Below are 20,358 nucleotides of genomic sequence, written 5' to 3'. Positions count from 1 at the left end.
GGCATGTGTTGGAATATTCCTGCTGGCCCCGGTCCAGGTGCAGCAAGGCTGTGGGAACTTGTAAACTGTGTGAACTAAGGCGAAGGTAAAAGGTCAGGAGGCCGCCCGCCTGCTCTGTGCGTTTCCACAAATGTCTTTCTGTGTTTCTGCAAGTGTGTATTCATCTGACATCGGTAGTTCCATGTATACATGTTGCTACCACGCTTAGAAACGAAACCATATGTTTCCTGATGATCAGCGTGTGAACACGGCCTCTCTGAGAACACGCGCTACTACGAGAAACTGCTCCGAGAAAGTCTGCTGAAGCATCGCCCGCCGCGATGCCTGCTGCTGCCAAAACACACACTGAGCCATAGGATGTTTCCTTATGAGTAATCTGAAAAAAAAAAAAAAAAAAAAAAAAGTTATGTTACATGTTTTCCACAGCCTGACGCTCTGTCAGCAGTGGGCTTCTTAATTAAAGCTCAGTAAAAGAAAACTGATTAATCTCTCTATGAATCAACAAACTACAGCACTGGGTGATTATTGCAAGCTGAGAGCAGATTGTGTGTTAATTGAGCTGTCGGAGACACAGAAAAACCTCTTTTTAAATTTACCCCACAAAAATTGTGTAAATGTCCACCGTCCATTGGTAGCGTTGGAGCTGCGGGGGATTTTGTGTCTTGCTCAAGGGTACTGCAGCAGTAGGAGTACTTTTCAGGATTGGACCCAGGTCATCATCAGGTTTAATTCAACACTTCGTCCACAACATCAGATTCTTCAGTGTGTGTAGGGCTAAAAGCAGTCCTCTTTCATAAAAGTTCAAATTGTTTGTTTTTTTTTTCTCAAATTTCATGAACTTCATAATATTCTGGATTTTCAAAACACTGGTCAAGGTTAAATGATGTTTTAGAATAAAAACCAGTTCATTTGTAATGCACTGAGTGGAGTTAGTGCCTGTGCAAAAAGGTAAAATGCTTTGAGTTTGAAATGAAATTTGATCAGTGAATACATTATTGACTTGTCCATAAAAATGTAGATCCAATAAAAGGTAAGGGATTGTAATTATGCTTGAAGGATATCATTTTAATATTTTTATATAATCAATAAAATGACTCTGGAAACATTAACAAACAACACTGTGGTGGACAGTCAGAATTACTGTGTTAAAATCAAGAGCTACACTGTTTAAAAACATTGTGATGATAGTAGATCTGAAATATCAATTTCAATCAATTCAAATTCAGCCAAAATTATCAAGCAAAAAAACCAAACAGTCTGTGGCCTCAGCTTTTAAAGTGTGAGGAATTGCTGCTGCCGCCGTAGCCCCAGTTTTTCTTTTTCTTTATTTCCTCTCATCTCTTCGATCTCTTCTCATCTCTCTTTTGCATTCACTCCTCTGGGCCTTGGGTTCTTCATTCGCTTTCCATGTTCACACTCTTATTAACTGCTCTTTTTTTTCCCTTTTCCATCTCTTCCTTGTGGCTTTCCATCCCCCTCTACTTCTCTACTTTTTTCCTTTTTCCCAGCTTGTGCCTTTTAACCCTGAAAAGTGCTAAACGTTCAGTCATCAGCATGATACAAACAGATAAAATGTGATGTTATCATTGTGGTATTTAAGGGAATAGTTGGACACTTTGGGAAATACACCGAAGATTGATACTCATGTCTCTGTTGTAGATATTAAGCTACAGCAAGTAACCGGTTATCTTAGCTTAGCATAAAGACTGCAAACGGGGGAGTTAAGATAAGATAAGATAAGATAAGATAAGATATATATATTTTTTTATCTCTAAAGGGAAATTCAAAATTGTAATTAAAATTAGTTTGCCTGCATCTGTTCAAAGGTAACAATATTTTCCAACCAACACCTCTGTATCTGAGCAAATAACACGTTGCGTCTTGTTTGTTTAATCTGTACAAAAGCTAACATGTAAAAATGACACACAACAATTTCCTGTTGAGACATGAGTGGTATTGATGTGACTCTGGGCGGGAAAACAGACAAGCATATTTCTGAAAATGTGAAAGTATTCCTTCGCTGTACTGTATATCACACTGTACACTTTATATATATATATATATATATAGAGAGAGAGAGAGAGATGGGCCTAAATTCACATGCACAATAGAAGAGAAGAGCGAGAAGGAAAAAAAAAGGGTTTCACCTTGTGTGTCTTCTCTTTCTCATTCTCTCTTTATTTACCCAGCTCTCCCCAGGCAGCCGGCTGAGCTGCGGGGATTATGAAATGCTGTAACATAGACGGAGTTCATCCTGCATATCAGCCCATCAGCATTAACACGGTGTATGTTCAAATAAATACCTGGGTGCTTCACCCGCTCTGGTTTCATTTCAGGCCCGGCCTGTCTGATAAGGCTCGCTTATTTGCATGGGTGTAGCCGTTTGTTTGGTCCCATACGGACAGACTGAGACAGCACTGATAGAGTTTACCATGGGAAATGTGTGTGTGTGTGTGCAGGTAAATGCATTGTAGTGCTGTGATCTTGAATAGATGCTGTGTCTGTCCTTCACTTTAGAGAGATAATGAAGGAGATGCTGCACTTATAACAAAGATATATGATAAAGAGTGATAGTGAATTCCTCCTTAGCAGTAATAAACCCCGGTGGCTGTCTTGATGAAAGGAGCAAGGACAAGCTGATGCTTTTCATTACCAGCCTCTTTGTATTTGTGACCATTAACTGTGCATCGCCGTCATACGCTGCTGAAAGAAAAGCCCTGACATCCATTTGTATGGGCATGTCAATAATGTGCTGCCATGCTTGTTGATGTGGCATTAGTAGATGGCTGTTGCTCAGAGCCCAATCAGCAACAATACACTGAGCGCTAGATGATATCGGAAAGCTGTCAGAGCGAGCGTAATGGAAATATATAGCCGGCTCCGAGCACACGGACGGAGGGTTTTCTCTCCTTTTTCCGCTCTCTCTCGTTCCCTCGTCCTGTCAGTCTGTGTCTCCGTTCACCTCTTTGTCACTCTCCTCTCTGTCAGGGAATTGCGTTTCCCTGTCTTGAGCGGCGTGTGTGAGGCGCAGAGGATTGGACTGACAAAGCTTTATTCATCATTTAAGGCTGCAGAGACAGAATGGATCAACAGCTGCGCCAACAATGGCAGCAATCCTTGTCCCACTGCTTATCATATCCATGATTTATGTCTGTGCGATTTGTTTGCTTGGCTACTTTTGCATAGCTGTTTTGTGTTGAATCTGAAAATGTAGTAATTATATGCATGCACAGTTTCATAGACTTGTAGTTCTCCAATCCTCCGTCACCTAAACGGCCTCTTGTTGAGTTTTAAAATTTTTACCTTGACCTTGGAAACGGCACTTGACAAAATAATGTCACTGGTAGCTGTTCTGGAGCCTTTGATCGGATCACATGTTCTTCCACACACTTATATACAACAACCGAAATTTTACAAGACGGGAATGAAAACTGCCAGCACTCCTGCACTGATAGACAGGCTCTTAAATGCAGTGGTTCCCAGCCTCAGGGTTGGGATGCTAACAAGGGGTCAGCAGACAAATCTCAGGGATTGTGAGATTGTGAACATGATAGAAAATTACAGGATAATTTCACCTTCTCAGGTTACAATGAATTGTTCAAATACCTTAATTTTTGACTGTGGTTTCACACTAAACATGCAGGAGTGCATAGTCTGAGAATGGTGGCAGCAAAGTATGATTTTCTAACCTGGTGTCCCCGTCCTCTGATTCGCTCTGCCGTGTTTGAGATTTTTTTTTTTTTACCCACTGCTCAGTGAAACCGGAGAGTAGACTTACAGAGACACACAAGATTAACCTTTCCTCAGTTTTTCTCTACAGTAAAATGTAAAAGTGAACCTGTCAGTGACAGCAGGTTGGTATAATTGGGTTCAAAATCCAGTTCAGTTGAATATTGGCTGCAAAACCTTTGCAAAACCAGGGTAGTGTGTGCCACTATAGTTCACGCAGCTGTCTGGGAGAATGCACCATCTGCATAATGTGGAGCTCATGTACTTGGCGTGAAAGTCCAGAGGGAGGGAAAACATTTGCAACTTGTAATATGGGGCTGCAAATGGACACTGTTTGATTTTAAGAAGTCACAAGGTATTGAAGCTTTGCTTTAATACAGCGACTCTAGATCAGACTGTAGCTCTTAATGTTTTGAACGGTGTTAAAAGTTCATTTAGTTCAGATTTTAGTCTGTAAAAAACAAATTAAAATAGGCTTGTATTTTTTACTGTATTTCTGTATAAATATTTTTTTTTTGTCTTCATCTATAGTCAAACTCTTCAATAACCATGACCATACAAAATACTCATATTTTGTATAGTCATAGTTATACTACTAGTTTGTGTCAAAGGTTTTTTTAGATTAGTGGGCTTACGTATAATATCGACTAGTAACCATGGCAACCACAATTCCCCGGTCTTCATATTATATGATCGGCTTTCACCCTCCCTTTCTTTTTCCTCAGCAAGTGTAACGGGTCGGCTACAAGTGTGATAATACGCTCTGAATTGTCCAGAAATAATGGGCCCTGTGGTGGAAAATGCCACCGGTTCTTCTTACTTCCAGCTTGTTTGAAATCATCAGGAGACTTTTTTAACGTTCACAGGAGTGCGAGTAATTGATTTGGCTGAACTATATTACAGACTGGGTCTTAAACGTATCTTTTTTCAGGCGCTGTTGCATGTAACCTTGATAACCTTGATGATAGATAAATGAATGACCTATTCTCCAGACGCTGTGGTGCTATTCTACACTGAATCCTGTCGGTAGCAAATGATGACTGATTGCTCTGCAGTTCTAGTGGCTTGGGTCTAGGCAGGAGTATGTGACTCTGATGAAGACAGTGTATACATTAGATTAGAGAAGATGAAACTTAAGTGATCCCTCGGGAAATTGAATCACTCCAGTGGAAAATAGTAATATAGTCGAGTTATTAAACATAATGCAACCAACAATTACACCAGTAAACTGTGCTGAATGTGAATTGTAGTGTGTGTGAGTGTGTGATTACAGTACAGTGGACCTGCAATCAGACCTGCTCTGGAAGGTTCCACTCCACTGTGAATGGAGGGGTGTGCAGTCCGGGGGGGGGGGGGGGGGGCAGAGGGATCTGATTGGCTGAGAAGGGGAAAGCTCTCAAGCACGCTGTGGTGTTTTTGCAGCTTGGTCACGTGTGTGTGTGTGTGTGTGTGTGTGTGTGTGTCTTCATATAGGGGATCCTTCTGTTACTCGCACATAAAGTATCTCTTCATCTCGCTCGCTCGCCGCTTAGAGGGGTAAATGGAAAGTAGGGAGAGAAGTGGGATGGGGAGGGTTGTGGCTCTGGGGAGGAGGAGAGTAAGAAAAGGCACGAGATGAGATATGAGCAGTGGAGTGTGGTCGCGGTGTATTAGAATTTTATCATGGACGTTTGAGAGGTGCATTCAAGGCCCGGAAATGTGAGGGAATTTGACAAGGGGATGGAAATATCAAGGAATTTTACCAACGGGTCACTCTGTGATAACATGTCTGTAGTTTGAAGCGTGAAACATTATTTTGAAATGTTATTACATAAAAATACAAGCCACAAGTTTCGAAAGCAACCTCACACTAATAATTGTTTTGTTCCGTAATGTTAAATTCTGTTCAGTCAGGCTGATATTGTGTTCACGCCACCCAATTTCTTGTTGGGACTGGGGGATTATTTTGTTTTATACTAACCACCAACACCAGTTAATGAGCTCGCTGTCCCACTGACGTCACTTCCAGTCAATACTGAAGCTGTGCAGCCGGTGGAAACCGATTGCTTGCTACTAAGAACTGAGACTACAGCTGTGTTAACGCCACTCAGGCAATTCATCCGGTGACTATGATGGAGGATAATGTCAGAAATTTTCATCCTGCTTAATAAAATCCTGCACAGAAATGGACCCTTACTGTAAACAACAAGGACACTATTACATCTTGATAAATCTCAGGACAAGAGGGACATGAAGACAGACAAACCAAGAAATGTTTTTTTTTGCTTTTTTTGATGTTTGTTTATGGCACAAAAATATATTTAAATTGTCACAAAATTGACAAAAACCCCTTAAAAATGGGATTGGAATTCATGGATAATATAATTAAGTCTTTGACTATAGTCTGGGCAGGTAAAACTGGGAGAGACGGTCTCTGATTTGTCAAAGTTGGATTTTGTGGGACCGTTTCCTACTCACTCAGTTTCTAAATAATGTCTTTAGTTTCCCTCTCCTCTCCTACTGTCTACTCCTGCTTCTGCTCATCCTCTCTCAGTGTCACATAACATACTGTTAAACTTCATCCACTTAGTTATAAATGTAGGTTTTGCCCCTGGACAAACACCAGCACCAACACACACACACACACACCTTTGATTATATTCACATAAGCCTACAATATATGGTTGTGAGATTATCCATCTATCAAGTACATAGCAACATTCACACATTTAATCCCTGTAGTGCTCTTTCTTTCTCATCTCTCTTCTTCTCTGTGTGGCTATTTATCATGTCTTTCTCTCCCTTCATGTGTGCCCACTTTTTTTTTTCACCTTTACTGGCCTGTTTTCACCCTGAGCTGCAGGACTTCAGGGACCATCAATAGTGTTCTTGTCCTGACGGGGGCCCCTGGAGAGCCAGAGAATGGCCACAGCTCCTCTGTACATGAGAGCCTCCTAGGTTCAGAATAACCTTTACAGCACACAGGCGTCTCTCACAGACATTTCAGGCCAAAGTGTGGCCAGGACATTATGTAGCGTGAATTAAACTGCGCCTCATATCATTGCAGAGGTCTGGCTGACTTTGATAAAAATGTGTTGTGGTTGTTAAAGTTGTGCGAAAGCACTGCTCGTTTTTTGTGACACAGGGCATGACAGGTAAAATGTTCCTTGTAATTTTAAATGTCTCAAATCTGGATTTAATTCAGATGCGATTTAATGCACTTTCAGTTGCATTTACCCAAATACACGTATCTCCATTGGCCAGATCACAAATCTGATTGCACACGCTAATCAGGGTAAGCCCCACTCCAGCCGCACTTCTGAGAAGCATTCGCTCTCGACCTTTTTGATAAGCCCCTGAACAGCTATCCAATCTGCTCAAGATGCATGGAGTGGCAATGTCTTAATGGGAAATATGTACAAAGAAAGAGAACAAATCAATCAGCAGTTTTAGTAAAATAAAGGGGAGGGAGACACAATGCATGTGGTATACACCTTTGGAATATAAATTGATATTTAGCATGTACCAAGCAACATTACTTACAGTGAGATGTTGTAAAAAGAAGGTATTACATAAGTGCTTCTGAAAATGCAAATTGTCCTGTTGAATTGAAACTTGGACCAAAAAGGCCCAGAGAGTTAGAGAAAAAACACATTGTGGTTTCAGCCAGTGCGTCTGTTCCACAGACGGGAGCCTATAGCTTTCACCTGACAGCTCCCACACACCTGACACGCTTTTGGAATTTATAATAGCAATGATATACTGACCGAGATGTGTGTTTCATATGTGTAGCACACATCGCAACACAATTCTTCTTCTTCTTCTTCATCTTCTTCTTCTTCCCACATATTTGCCCTGCTTTTAAATCACCACATTCTTACATCTTATACAATTATCCTTCTTCTCAAACCCTCTTCCATCACCTTTTTTTCAATCCTTTGCCCCTCCCATCCCATCGCCTGCCTTTCTTCCTTACTTTTGACCTCCTCTGCTGCCTCCATCCATCCTTCTCGTCATGTTTTTTCATCTCTTGCTCTCTTCACTTCATGTCTCCCCGCCCACTCTTCATCATTCCCATGATTCGTACACCCACTCCTACCACATCTGTCATCCCTCTTTCTCTTCCTTGCACCCTGTCCGCCGTCAATCATTTTTCCTTTCATTGTTCCACAGAACCACGAGAGGGAAACGGCGCTCCACTGTGCGGCTCAGTACGGACACTCTGAGGTGGTTTCGGTGCTGCTTCAGGAGCTGACCGACCCCACGATGAGAAACAGCCGACAGGAGACGCCCCTGGACCTGGCGGCGCTCTATGGACGGCTACTGGTCAGTGACACTGACATATCATATTAGTTTTGTGAAAAGACTTGTGAGCTGAAGGTGGAAATTCACCCCTTTTGTGATACAAACGCAACTTCGCCTTTGCAGCTTTAACTTTATTGTGACTGAAGGGAAAATATCTTGAAGTGAGGAGAGACATAAAGTGCAAACGGTCTTAAAAATAAGTTAAATGCATAAATATATGATATAAATATGTGAAATGTTTGCTATAACCTCATAATCTCACCTGAAACACTGTGTACATAAACATCAACGCCTGAAACATGTGTCCTCGAGTGGCTCATGAGCATGTAACAGTTTGATTTGACCCTGTTAAACTTGACCTTTTACTATGTTCAGAGGGGAGAAGCTCAAAGCTCCATGTAGAGGATGGAAAGGACACTCCTGAATGATTCAAGCCTTTAAAATTCATGAGAACACCATGGTCAGCACAAGGGCAGCGCACCCCTAATAACATTTGATTTGCAATGAAAATTTAATTGTAACTCTAGCAAAATTAATGAAAAAGTCAAAGCCAGGAATAAAAAGACTTAGCAGTGGTTATCAGTTGACTCCCTCAAAGTAAAGTGGCTGTGTTGACAGGGTGGGAAGTGGGCGAGGGATCGTGTTTTTGTAGCTGCAACAGCTACTTATATTATACTGGTTGGGAAGGTGGGATCTTGGGGTGGGGGGTATAAGGGAACCTCTGCATGCTTTTTATATCCTGGTGAGGATCCTTGCTGGCAGGCGAAAAGAAGCAGCTTACTTCATCTGCATTTTCCCCAGGACAGCAGTGGGTGTACGCAGTGACAAGGCCCACAGTGCGTGGCAATCAGTTGTTTCAAAGTGGGAGATGCAGTTGATTATTTGTGAACGTGGTGGAAATATGATGAAAAGAAACCCTCCTCAATTTCTTCCTGTGCTAGGCAGGTACACATTTTTCAGAGGTGCAACTTTACTCTTTTGTCAAAAACGTGACGAGGGCGACACACTCACAGACACACACTCACACAGAGCGGCGCATGCTGAAAAAAGCCCAAGCCGATGTTCGAAAGCAATCACACATTTTCTCGGCTAAGGTAGTGAGTAATTGCAGCCAAGCCATACAGGTTTGTCTGAGTGTAAATGAATAATTTATAAAGGCAGCACATTATTTCTGCCTCTCACTCTGCATAATAATGAAGGGAAATCCCTATGGTGAAAACTGCTGCTGCATGGAGATGTAACTAAAACAGGGCAAAAGTTTAGTATATACACACGTACAGCACACACACACACACACACACTAAGGAGCTTTGGAGTAAACTTCCTGTTGTTGAGCTGAGTTATTAAAAGCATCATACATGATCAGACAGAAAGGGTTCCTCCTTGACTGACAGGTCTTTCGATACAAAGCAAGTAATTTTATAGTATATTTTCGTTATGGCTGAGCGTGAAAAAACTAAATGCTGATTTTTCATCTTCAGCTGACCTTTCTCTGAGCGCCAGCCGCCTTAGTAACTGTTGCTAAGCTTTTCAAGCTTTTTCTTTTAGGAATTTAGGCGTCTAATTAACCACAAATTTTGTTGGCTGAAAAGGCAACTGTCGTTTTTATCAGCTGTTGACTTTTTAATGGTTGTAGTGGACTTGTTTTTATAGCAAGAACTGTGTAAGTCCGGCCTAAATGCGCACATGATTGATACACACATGATATAATGCTAAAAAGGCTAAAGCTACATGTCCCAGGAAAAGTTCTCCCGAGATGCTGATCCATATAAAAGACACGGAAAGGAGAAGGATGACTCTTGTATTGCAGGGTAGAGCGAGTTAGCCCTTGTTTTACTGTACAGTATGGTCAATAAAAATACAGTTAGTGTGTTATTTGTCTTTCTGTATCCAAAAATCAAAAAGTCAAAGAATTACAGGACTGCCCCGCTCACATATGGTTGCTAAGCTGTGATTTGACAAGATTACAGTGCATATGGTCAAAACGTACCTATTTGTCCTTGACAGTGATGTGAACATTACACAGCGGTGCAGCACTTCTACAGGATGTCTTCCATAAACGAGTGTGATTATATAACGCTGCTGCAAAATTGAAGAGGCCTTCCCTCTTTGATTCCGATGACCTGCCAACAAAACCTTCACTGTCTCTCTTTTCTGCTAAAAAACATCAAACCCGATGTTTACAGTGACTTTTCTTCTTTCAGGGGTACAAAAGGTGACCGAGTTTCCTCTGAAGTTTGCTGCTTTGTCGGTGACATGTCGCTTTTATTCTTTGTGCGCAGGTGGTGCGCATGCTGGTGAGTGCTCACCCCAACCTCATGACCAGCCACGCTCGCCGACACACTCCGCTTCACCTGGCTGCGCGCAACGGACACCACAGCACCGTCCAGACCCTGCTCGAGGCCGGCATGGATGTCAACTGTGTGGTAAGAAAAAAAGTCATTAACTATTTTCAGCTGTTGGTGTCCTCTACCAGCATCCAAAGGACTCTACACATTATGGGCACATATTAAATTATAGTGGCCTGTTATGGACAATAATAATAATATAATAACAAAATATAACTTTAAACTACCTTCCTTTTACAATATTGTATTTGAAAAAGTCTTAGTAATATCTTTGTACAACCAGAATGACATGGTTACTCAAGCTAGCTGCCTTTTTTCATGGAGATAAACAGCAGGTGATTTGTGGATTATGGTGAATAGCCTTGTCATTACATGTAGAAAGACATTAATGAAACAAATATTATTTTGTGTTGTGGTATGGTAAGTTAGCATTTCCTTTTTTTTCTTTTTTTCATAAAGAAATTGTGAAAAAAATTGTTCCTCACAACTTTGCAGAGCAGAAGGCGACTTTTTCAAATGTTTTGTTTTGTCGAACAAATAGTTCAAACCCCAAAGATGTTTCAGTTTATTGATACATTATTATAAAAGCAGGAATTCATCTCATTTCAGAAGCTTGAATGAACATTTTTTGGCTTTTTTTTTTGCCAGCTTTGCCTAAACAATGACTGAAACTATGAATCGATTGTGAAGCGTTTCAGTTCTTCTTATATTAACTTAAATAAGGTATCTGATACACCCAGACACCTTATTTGTCATGAGCTACTTCATTCGAATACTAAAACATCGTGGTTCAAAATTATTACTTATATTTAAGCTTAAAATATTGATATAATATGAAGGAAAAATTTAACTTGGGTAATGCAACTCCAGAAATTGTCATGAAACATTCAGCTAGAGAGAAGCTGTATCACTCTGTTGAGCTGTATGATTTTACTGCAGTTAAAAGAGAAAAATGTTCAGTGCTGTGTTTAGGGGAACTTGTGTCTTTTTAAAAGAGACACATTTGTACATATTTCCACACACATAAACAAGTTAAACAAACACTGTATGTATGGCTGGTTGGTGCCAGCTCTGAAACAGAATTGAGTTATAAAGTAGGACTTGACTTTGACATTTTCTTCGGATTATCTGATCTAGCTGCGAGTGGAGAAGGTGACTAAAAAGAAATGTCTTTGTTCTTTTTGTCTGAGTAAATCTTTCAACATCTCCGTGTCTCTGAATCTCCTTCCTCCTCTCATCTCTGCTGCATGTGAACATTTTCAAGGCTGCTGCCTTGTGTTTTTAATGAAACACAGTGCAGCTCTGTGTTTTGTGTATATAATCCACCACAGGCATAAATGCTTGGCAGATTCCCTTTTTGAAAATGTGTATCAGAGAGCATGTATATATGGTGTATGCCTCCCGTGGTGTGGTGGTGGTGGTGGTGGTGGTGGAGATGGATGAATAATTGATTTGGAGAAAAGACTGAGAGTGCACCAGGAGGGGGAAGAAGAGGAGGAGGAAGAGGAGGACAGGGTGTTCCTGAGAGGTCCTGAGAGTTCACCGCCTCTTTTCCCCCTTTACATGTGCTACATCGTCAGTCAAGAAAAAAAGAAATGCAGAGTCACTTACAGTATGTGGTGCTTTCGTTGCTGTTTGGACTCCGCTTCTCTTCGTTCATTTACATTTTGTCTTGTTGTGTATTCTGGGTTGCGTGAACCGTTCAAACGCAGCTTTGTCCCGAACCTTTCTGGGCCATTTGTTTTTTTGTGAAGCCCTGTCAGACTGCAGCCACGCTTTGCTGCTTCACTCAGCGCCGCCTTCCTTCTCCTGAGACGATTTCCTCCGACGAACTAAAATATTTGACTCGCTCGTCTTAACCCCCGGAGACAAAACAACCATTCGCTGCGCTAATCAGTCTCTGGAGATCGTTTCTGATTATGTGATCAGAACAACTGCACTGTTCACACTACAAGACTTTTCTTATGTCAAAGACAAACAACACAACATGATCTTGATCAAGGTGCACTGATTTAGAGACTGATCTGCAACATATCGCTATATTTGCCCATCGTTAATTAGCAGCATCGTGTCATTCATTTGCACTTTGAACACATCATATTAATTATCATATTATATTAATTCTGATGCACTGAAATTGTTGAGGCTTTATTGGGAAGCTTTGCCATTATTGATAGTGACAGTGGAGAGATTGTCAGGAAAGGCAGGGGAGAGAGAGAGAGAGAGAGAGGGGATGACATGCAGCAAAGGGCCTGGGCAGGATTCAAACCCGCACTGCTGCGGCAAGGACACAGCCTGGACACTCTCTCAGATTCTTTAATTGAGTCTGTGCTGATCGGAGATGATGAAGGATTGAAGGTAAACCAGCTTAAAGGGGTTTCGGGGCTCAGTCGGTCTCAAAGCCTCCAGAAGCTGCTGAATCTGAATTAAGAATGGAGACAGCCGAGATGCTGAGGAGGCACCGAGGCCGGGAGGAATCGATATCAGGGTTTGCTCGACAAACATGAGAATAAACAAATCCTGCAATATCTTTATAAAGAAAACTGAAAGAAAGAAAGAATTCGTTAAGAAGAAAACTGAAAGGTTGACACTGACACTTTCATTATTATGCAGTCTGAGATACATTTGATAAATCTGAGACTATAGATTCTCTTCAGCTGTTGCCAAAATATGAGCTGGCTCGATATTAATTTGCTACAGTAACATATGGTGTAACAGATGCTACAGCCGACCATGTAAGCACAGTTTACAAGCAGTATGTAAAACAAGTGAAATATCTTTCTTAGTCCAGTCAAAGGCTGAGGAGGGTCTGAGACTGCAAGACAACAGGTCTGTCCGTCACGCTCTGCCCCTTCCCTCCAGAACACAGCATGTTCAAGTCTGTCATAAACATATTGCAGCTGCAGTTTTGCGGATGAGGACCTGAGTGTGGATTTCATCCGTGGAAAGACAGAAGCAACTTGACCTGTTAGATATGGGAGCTGATCCGGTGCTCTCGCACTGAGGGGATGCATGACTCAGCGGCATTGTGCCATCCTCTCCGCCTTCTGTCCTTGTGTGTGTGTGTGTGTGTGTGTGTGTGTGTGTGTGTGTGTGTGCACTCGTGTGCATATGTGCTCTGATCTGAAGAGGAGGACTGTGTTTCTCTGCAGGGATTTGGCCTCAGGCTCCATGTGTCTAGTGAAGATGAACACTACACGCTTTGATTTGCCTCATCTTCTGCACCATACACGCTACTGCAAATCTCTCTCTCTCTCTCTCTGTCTCTGTCTCTCTCCCTCCCTCTACCAAGTGATGATGGGCATTGCAAGCCTTTGATACCTTAAATTGTCTCTGCAATTTCCCCCTCGCTCTTATTTTCACCCTCCTTTTGGCTGAAGATAATGTGTAGAAACCAGACCATCGTTCTCTTCTTCTCTGAGACTGACACAGAAAGGACCAACGCACATTACATGATGATTGATTTGTAATAGTTTCTGCTATTACACCTGCTGAGTGGATTTGCCCTCTGGGTGGGATAAACTGCCCGGTCAATTGAAGTGAAGTGAACAGAGGTTTCTGATAGACTGGTATTGTCGTTTAATCAGATTTAGTGCGCTCCAGTAACTCAGTTATGATCGAGTGTCAAAGTCAGGTGTAATACATGTACTCATCATACCCTGGTTTCAGGTACCTAGAGAAAGCCTTTCCTCTGGTTTTAAGAATCACACAGTTCACATACAGCTACATTACATTAGCTCCAGTGTAGGAACAGGCAGGGTTAATGATTTTCTTAAAGAGAAAAGGCTTCGTCTGTGATTGGATATAGGTGAGAGTTTAGGCTTTATTGTTTCATATGCTGATTCTGGGATTCAGTTTTTAGAAAAATGTCGAGATATGTTTTAGGAGGGACACATTTTTGTATCATGTATCATGTGAGAAGTCGGACAAATTCACAACTGCAACTATATTTTTACTGTCTTATAACTCCGTGTATCCTGGGCACTTATGTGTGATACAGTAAATTATACACCCAATGAACTGCCTACTGGCAGGATTGCTCTGAGAGAAAATCTTCACCTCCGGTTATGTAGTAGGTAATCAATAAAACCGAATATATGATGCAGGGCCATGTGTCATGGTCTACAGGCTAAAATAACAGTCTGCTGGCAGATAAGAGGAGAAGTTGTTCTGCGTCTCTTGTCCTTGGTTACTGTCGATGAGATGCTGCCGTCTTGCACATCCACCAGGTAACACCACTAACCTGTGACAGCAGCGTCATGTGACTAGAGCAAAATCCATCCTGGGCTTCAGTCGATCAGTACACCCAGGTCTTCTGCTCTCTCTGGGATAAACACTTCTGGTCTTTGGATTTGTCCTCTTTTCCGCCACTTCCCTCCTGTCTTTCTTTCCCTCTCCTCTTCCTGCCTTTTCCCCTTTCTCTTCCTCTCCGTGGCGTTTTCTGCAAGGCCGCAGCGTCAGGGCTGTGCAGTTGAAAGTACAGAGTGGATGGTGTGGGCGACTCACAGATGGCCACCTTGTAAATTGTCATGAGTTGAAAATAGTTTGTGTGTGTGTGTGTGTGTGAGAGAGTGAGAATGATAGTACAGGTCAGTAATTGGAGTCAAGCCATATAGGTCTGTCTGAGTGTGAATGAATAATTTATAGAAACGGCACAGTCACTCTCTCTCTTTTCACTCTGTGTCTTTCTATGTGTCTCTCTCTTTCTCCTTTGCTGACTGAGAGGAAATCCCTATGGAAGACCCTGCTGGTGGGTGGGCAGGTAGCCAGAAGTATAAACACACACTCACACAATACGCACATAAACACACTAAACGGCCTTTTCGAAGTGGACTTGAGAAATTACATTCATCCCGTCATCCCGATGGCAGCGAGCGACCGCTACGTTTCTGCCAGCGGCTCTGAAACAGAAAGTCGTCTGCCTTTCAATACCCGGAAACTCTTAGAGAGCGAGAATCGCCTTCCTCGCTTCCCTGTGACATCACTGCATAATCGCCATGGGAAACAGGACGGGAAGTGGTATAGAGAGGGAAGGTTAGGAGGGCAAGTAGTGTGCGTGTGTATGTGTGTGTGTGTGTGTGTGTGTGTGTGTGTGAGGAAAAGGGGGTGGCTCATTTCCTGCGCTCCCACCTCCTCCTCTCACTTGTGGGTAGAGGATCAGCTCCACAGACGAGACATCCACAGTTTGATTCACTGATTGACGCTGCAAATGTGACCACTCACCTCTCTTTTTTAACTTGGGATTTACCCCTGAAATATTCTCTTAAACTGACCGGACCGTTGACCTTTGACCTCTCAAGGGCGTTGCTGCATCTGGCATATTACCTCCTTTCTCCGTCAACCCCTCCTCTGTGGTGATGACACTTTTGTTGTAGAGGAAACAGGACGGCTAAAGTAAGTTTAGAGCTCCCTGCAGTGGGTGTTGATGTGGTGCGTCGCTGCGTTGAGCTTGAATTTCCCGGCTGTGTGTGTAACAGCAGACCTGGCTGCCGTCCAAATAATTTGTCTTGATTAAGCCCAGGAGTTTGTTTCAGTCCACATTTTCATCTGTGTTATCAGAAAGCCAACTGTGAAGGATGCAGTGGATTCAACATATTATGTATGTTGCTGCTTGTGTGTGTGTTTTTTTTTCATCTATCATCTATGCATGAGTGTGGGTTCAAGTTCAAGTCTTCAGTGTCCCTGACGGCTGTTTTTGCCTCCAGCGAGGTGTGCGGGGCAGTATTTCAATATATCCAAGGTGTAATTGAGACACGGAAATATAATGTCCCCAAAGCTTTAGAGCGATAACTACAAGACCATAATCATTTTGTATGTTAAATATTGTTAATGTCATTTTGAAATAAATTATCTATTCATAACCTTTGAGATAGAAAGCACAGAAACTCTGTTTGTCTGAATGTCTAGTGAGAACTATTATCTCTTATGTAGTTGACCCACAGTAAACAGCCCAGAGCAAACTACCACCACATTGTGCAAAAAGGGAAGAAAAGAGTGAGTCTTATACACACCCCTGCAATTCATTCATACGGTTAGAAGGTTCATTTTTTAATGAAACTGTTCGGAGTGGTGTTGATTTCAGGCTGCTTGTGGTTTCTAATATTTTGTCCAGCAAAGTTTAGGGGTTTAGGTCGTTTCTGGTCTCATCCCCTCCATGCAGGCGGATTTAACAGCTGTTTTGTATTGTGGCTCCTGAGTGTTGCTCTGTTCAAAGTGGCCATGTCAGAGTAATCGTGTCTCTCATCGCTGCTGATCCAAGATGAGGCACTTAGCGGTGCCCTCCCCTCCGTAGTTTCCATGTGTTGCATCATATCTGTAATATCCCCATCAGTAGCGCTGCAGGCTGATAACGGGCCGGCGTACGGCGAGGGGAAATTGGGAGGTTCACGCGCAGGCTCCCTCTGTTTGTGTAATGGTTTGAATCATTGGGGCCTGGCGCTGTTTGCAGGCGAGGAAATGTGACTTTTTAAAATCTCACTGAATCTCTTTTGTTTAAGCGCCGGAGTGAAAGAGCGATTGTATCAAATCAAAGTATTGTCTTCTTCCTCCCTTTAATTCCTACGCCTTTTATGCTCTTAGTCCATCTCTGTTTTGATGTGTATTCTTGTCCATGTTTTGAATTGTTAAAATGATGGAATATTATCTCTCTCTCTCTTTCTCTCTCTCTCTCTCTCTCTCTCAGACGGAGCATGGCAGTGCCCTCCATGAGGCGGCTCTCTTTGGGAAGATGGATGTAGTTCGCCTTCTGCTTGACTCAGGTGGGTCTAAAAATGTATCCCGGCAAAACAAAAACTCTGAGTGTGTTTGCTTGTTCTGTGTGTGTGTGTGTGTGTGTATGCCTTGTTTTACTCTTCCTATTTTAACCTGCAGCTAGATGCTGCACATGTTGTTTTTCGTCCAGGTTGTGGGATGAAATTGCCGCCAGGTGATCTGCAGGCATCTGTCTGCTGCGTTCTTTCACGCTGTTAGAAAATCCTGGACTTTCAATTTTATTATTGTTTCGGGCATTTGGCCCCATCAGTCCAATCAGCAGGATATGTTATCTGGTGTCAGCACATAAAATCGTGCAGGCGCAGGTCACGAGCTGCAGTTGATGTTGACATCTAACATCAGATTGCCTCCTGCGATTTTCACAGTCTTTCAGGTTTACTCAGAATGGAGCCAAAAGCTAAAAACGTCCAGTGAGCAGCAGTTCTTTGGACAGAAACACCTTGTTGATGAGAGAGGTCAGAGGAGAACGGCCAGACTGGTTGGAGCTGACGGCTACAGTAACTCAGATAACGACTCTTTACAACTGGGATGAGGAGAAAAGCTTCTCAGAAAGCACCTCGCAGCTTGAGGTGGATGGACCACACAGACTTCCACTCCTGTCAGCCAAGAGCAGAAATCTGAGGCTGCAGAGGGCACAGACTCAGGCAGGTAACGACTGGGAAAAACGTAACCTGGTCTGATGAATCTGGATTCCTGCTGAGGCATACAGATGGTGGGGCTGGAATTAGACGTTAACAGGACGACTTCATGGACCAAACCTGCCTTGCTCAACAGTCCAGGCTGGTGCTGGCGGTGTAATGGTGTGGGGAATGTTTCCCTGGCACATTTTGGGCCCCTTAATACCAGTTTGAATGCCACAGCCTGTCTGACTGTTGCTGATCATGTGCGTCCCTTTTATGGGCACTGCAGACCCACCTTCTAATGCAGGTTGAGGTCCAAAAAAATGCTTTATTTGCATTTCACATCTGACCATTTTTTTTTTTATAATAAACAGTCTCAACACATCTTTAACACCTCATTTTCTGTTTCATTCCCTCTAATATTCTTATACATCACCTTTTTAGCATTAGCATCACATGACCAGTGCTAATAGTCCATGATTATACAAAAAAAAAAAAAAAATTTAAAACTTAACATAACATTTTATACATTTGCACTCCTTACACTAAAAGCGGATAGAGTCTGGACACTGTTGTTCTTTGATACCACCGCCACCCCCTACCCACTTTCCTTCAGCACTTCCTGTTTCCTGCAGGACTTCCTTTGGGTGGCCATGTTCGTTTGGCCTTGATTTTATTAACCTCAACACAGGGCTGTGTTGGCCTGAACTTTAACTCATGAAGCTGTGTATATCTGTGCAGAATGGGGGGGGAGGGGGGGGGGGGGGGGGGGGGGGGGTGCTTCTCATTGTCAGTCATGGACTGTGCAGGGAAACAGCTGAGGATGCTGAAATAAACATTCAGTACGCCAAAAATATCTTCATGTGATGTTTTGGATTTAGTGGTGAGAACTGATACTCCACTAAACCAATTCTCTAAGTTAGCATCAAAGTTCATCATCTCGACTGTGGAATTAAGAACCTTTCAAACATTTTTTTTTAATCAGCAGTTGGAATTTGCTTAATTATCGTGGAGATTGATCATTTGATGTGCAAGCTCAGCAGCTGTTGTGATTTATTCTGAAGCACTTTTACAAATTCTGTCTTGGCTTAAAGGAATAGTTTGACTTTTAGGGAAAATGCATTTATTTGCTTTCTGGCTGCGAGTTAGATGAAAAGGTCGATGCCACGATCACATCTGTAGGCTAAATATGACGCTGGAGTCGGCAGACAGTTAGCGTAGCTTAGCTTAAAGGGCAGGTATCTAACGCACTTATAAAAGGGCAAACGTCATAAGGCTGCAACATGAAAAAATGTGAAAAAAATTGAAGGGATGTGACCACTTTCCAAATGCACTGTGTAGTGGGAGGAAACCTTAGAAAGTCTTATTTTATGAGCTTGTTTGTGTGATCCTGTGTATTTTGAGTTTGTAGCTGTGTCTGAGTTTGTTTTGTGAGTGTGAGTTTGCACATCAGCCTTGTCTTTGTCTCTGTGTTTTGTGCTTTCTTGAATGTGTCACCGTCTGCGTTGCAATTCAGCAGGTGTGAGAGTGAGTGTGTTTTCCTCTGTCCACAAAAAAACGCCCAGAAAAACCCCACGTTAGCTGTTAATTCTTTGTGGATGAATAAATCCACCGCTGCAAGTCACTCATCTTTTGCTGTCAGCAGATCTTGTGTCTAAGTCTGTGTGTGCACATGGGTGTGTTGTATTATGTGTGTAGTTCAGTGTGTCTTTGTTGTAGTTGAATTTGGCTTTTAGCACGTAGCAACATGAATGTTGTGGTTTTACCTTTATGCTGCTGTTTATCAGTATCGATGCTCTTACTGTACTTTGTGTGTGTGTGTCTGTGTGTGTGTGTGTGTGTGTGTGTGTGTTTCAGGGATCGACACCAATCTGACAGATAGTCAGGGTAGAACAGCTCTGGAGATCCTGAGGGAACACCCTGCACCGAAATCCCAGCAGATCACTGCTCTTATCCAAGGTAAGACGCACACACAAACACACCCATAGTTACTTTTAGCTTTAGACGAATTTCACTTGATAAATTGGGTCATTGCAGAAGTAAAAACGATAGAATACTCACATAGAGTAAATGTAGTTCAACCTAATATACAGACTCGCTGTTTTTTCATATATAGTACAGTGTGGAAACTTCAGAGCACCAGAGCATTTCGATTGGCATTTTACAGTGAACTTCATTTTTCATTTTCAGATGTTTTTACCGTGCACATGTAGAATATAACATTGTGACTGTTGCTGCAAGCGGATGTGATTCAATTGAGAGATTTTGTTTTTCAGGAAGTTTATTTTCCAATAGGAAACAATGGAAGCTCTTGCATGTGTTTAGCTGCGACAGAGGGAGAGCGCACAGTTGCACATCTCAAGCCCTGTAAATGTTGTTCTTGAGACAGGCAATGCAGGGTTGTTTCAAATCCTCTGCCTTTGTCTCACAGGCCGAGCTGAATATATTTATTAACCCTCTCCTGGAATGTGTGACAGAATGACTGGCTGCTGAGCATTTTATCAAATCATTTAATTTAATAGACAATTATACTGATTTGAGATGAGGCGTTTTTTGCACGTACTGCTTGCCTACCTAAATACACCCACATTGTACAGTATATACTG

General features: G+C 42.3%; 1 protein-coding gene across 5 annotated transcripts in view; it reads left to right on the top strand.

Annotated features, from left to right (window-relative positions):
• The window catches only part of anks1b (ankyrin repeat and sterile alpha motif domain containing 1B), a 211,973-nt gene that overhangs the window by 63,432 nt on the left and 128,183 nt on the right, over window positions 1-20,358 (top strand). For 4 of the 5 annotated variants that reach the window (XM_071502474.1, XM_071502472.1, XM_071502473.1 and 1 more), the window contains exons 4-7: window positions 7,882-8,034; window positions 10,296-10,439; window positions 17,044-17,119; window positions 19,610-19,711. In XM_071502474.1, the coding sequence (XP_071358575.1) occupies window positions 7,882-8,034; window positions 10,296-10,439; window positions 17,044-17,119; window positions 19,610-19,711 (475 nt within the window). Of the gene's footprint in view, window positions 1-7,881; window positions 8,035-10,295; window positions 10,440-15,542; window positions 15,756-17,043; window positions 17,120-19,609; window positions 19,712-20,358 lie in introns of those variants that run through there. The other variant, XM_071502475.1, reaches the window with a different exon arrangement.

The sequence above is a fragment of the Trachinotus anak genome, unplaced genomic scaffold, assembly GCF_046630095.1.
Source record: "Trachinotus anak isolate AG129_WGS33_773 ecotype Australia unplaced genomic scaffold, CSIRO_AGI_Tana_v1 ptg000018l, whole genome shotgun sequence".
Classification (NCBI taxonomy): domain Eukaryota; kingdom Metazoa; phylum Chordata; class Actinopteri; order Carangiformes; family Carangidae; genus Trachinotus; species Trachinotus anak.
Note: the sequence above shows the minus strand (reverse complement) of the source record. Positions and strands in the feature narration are given on the sequence as shown.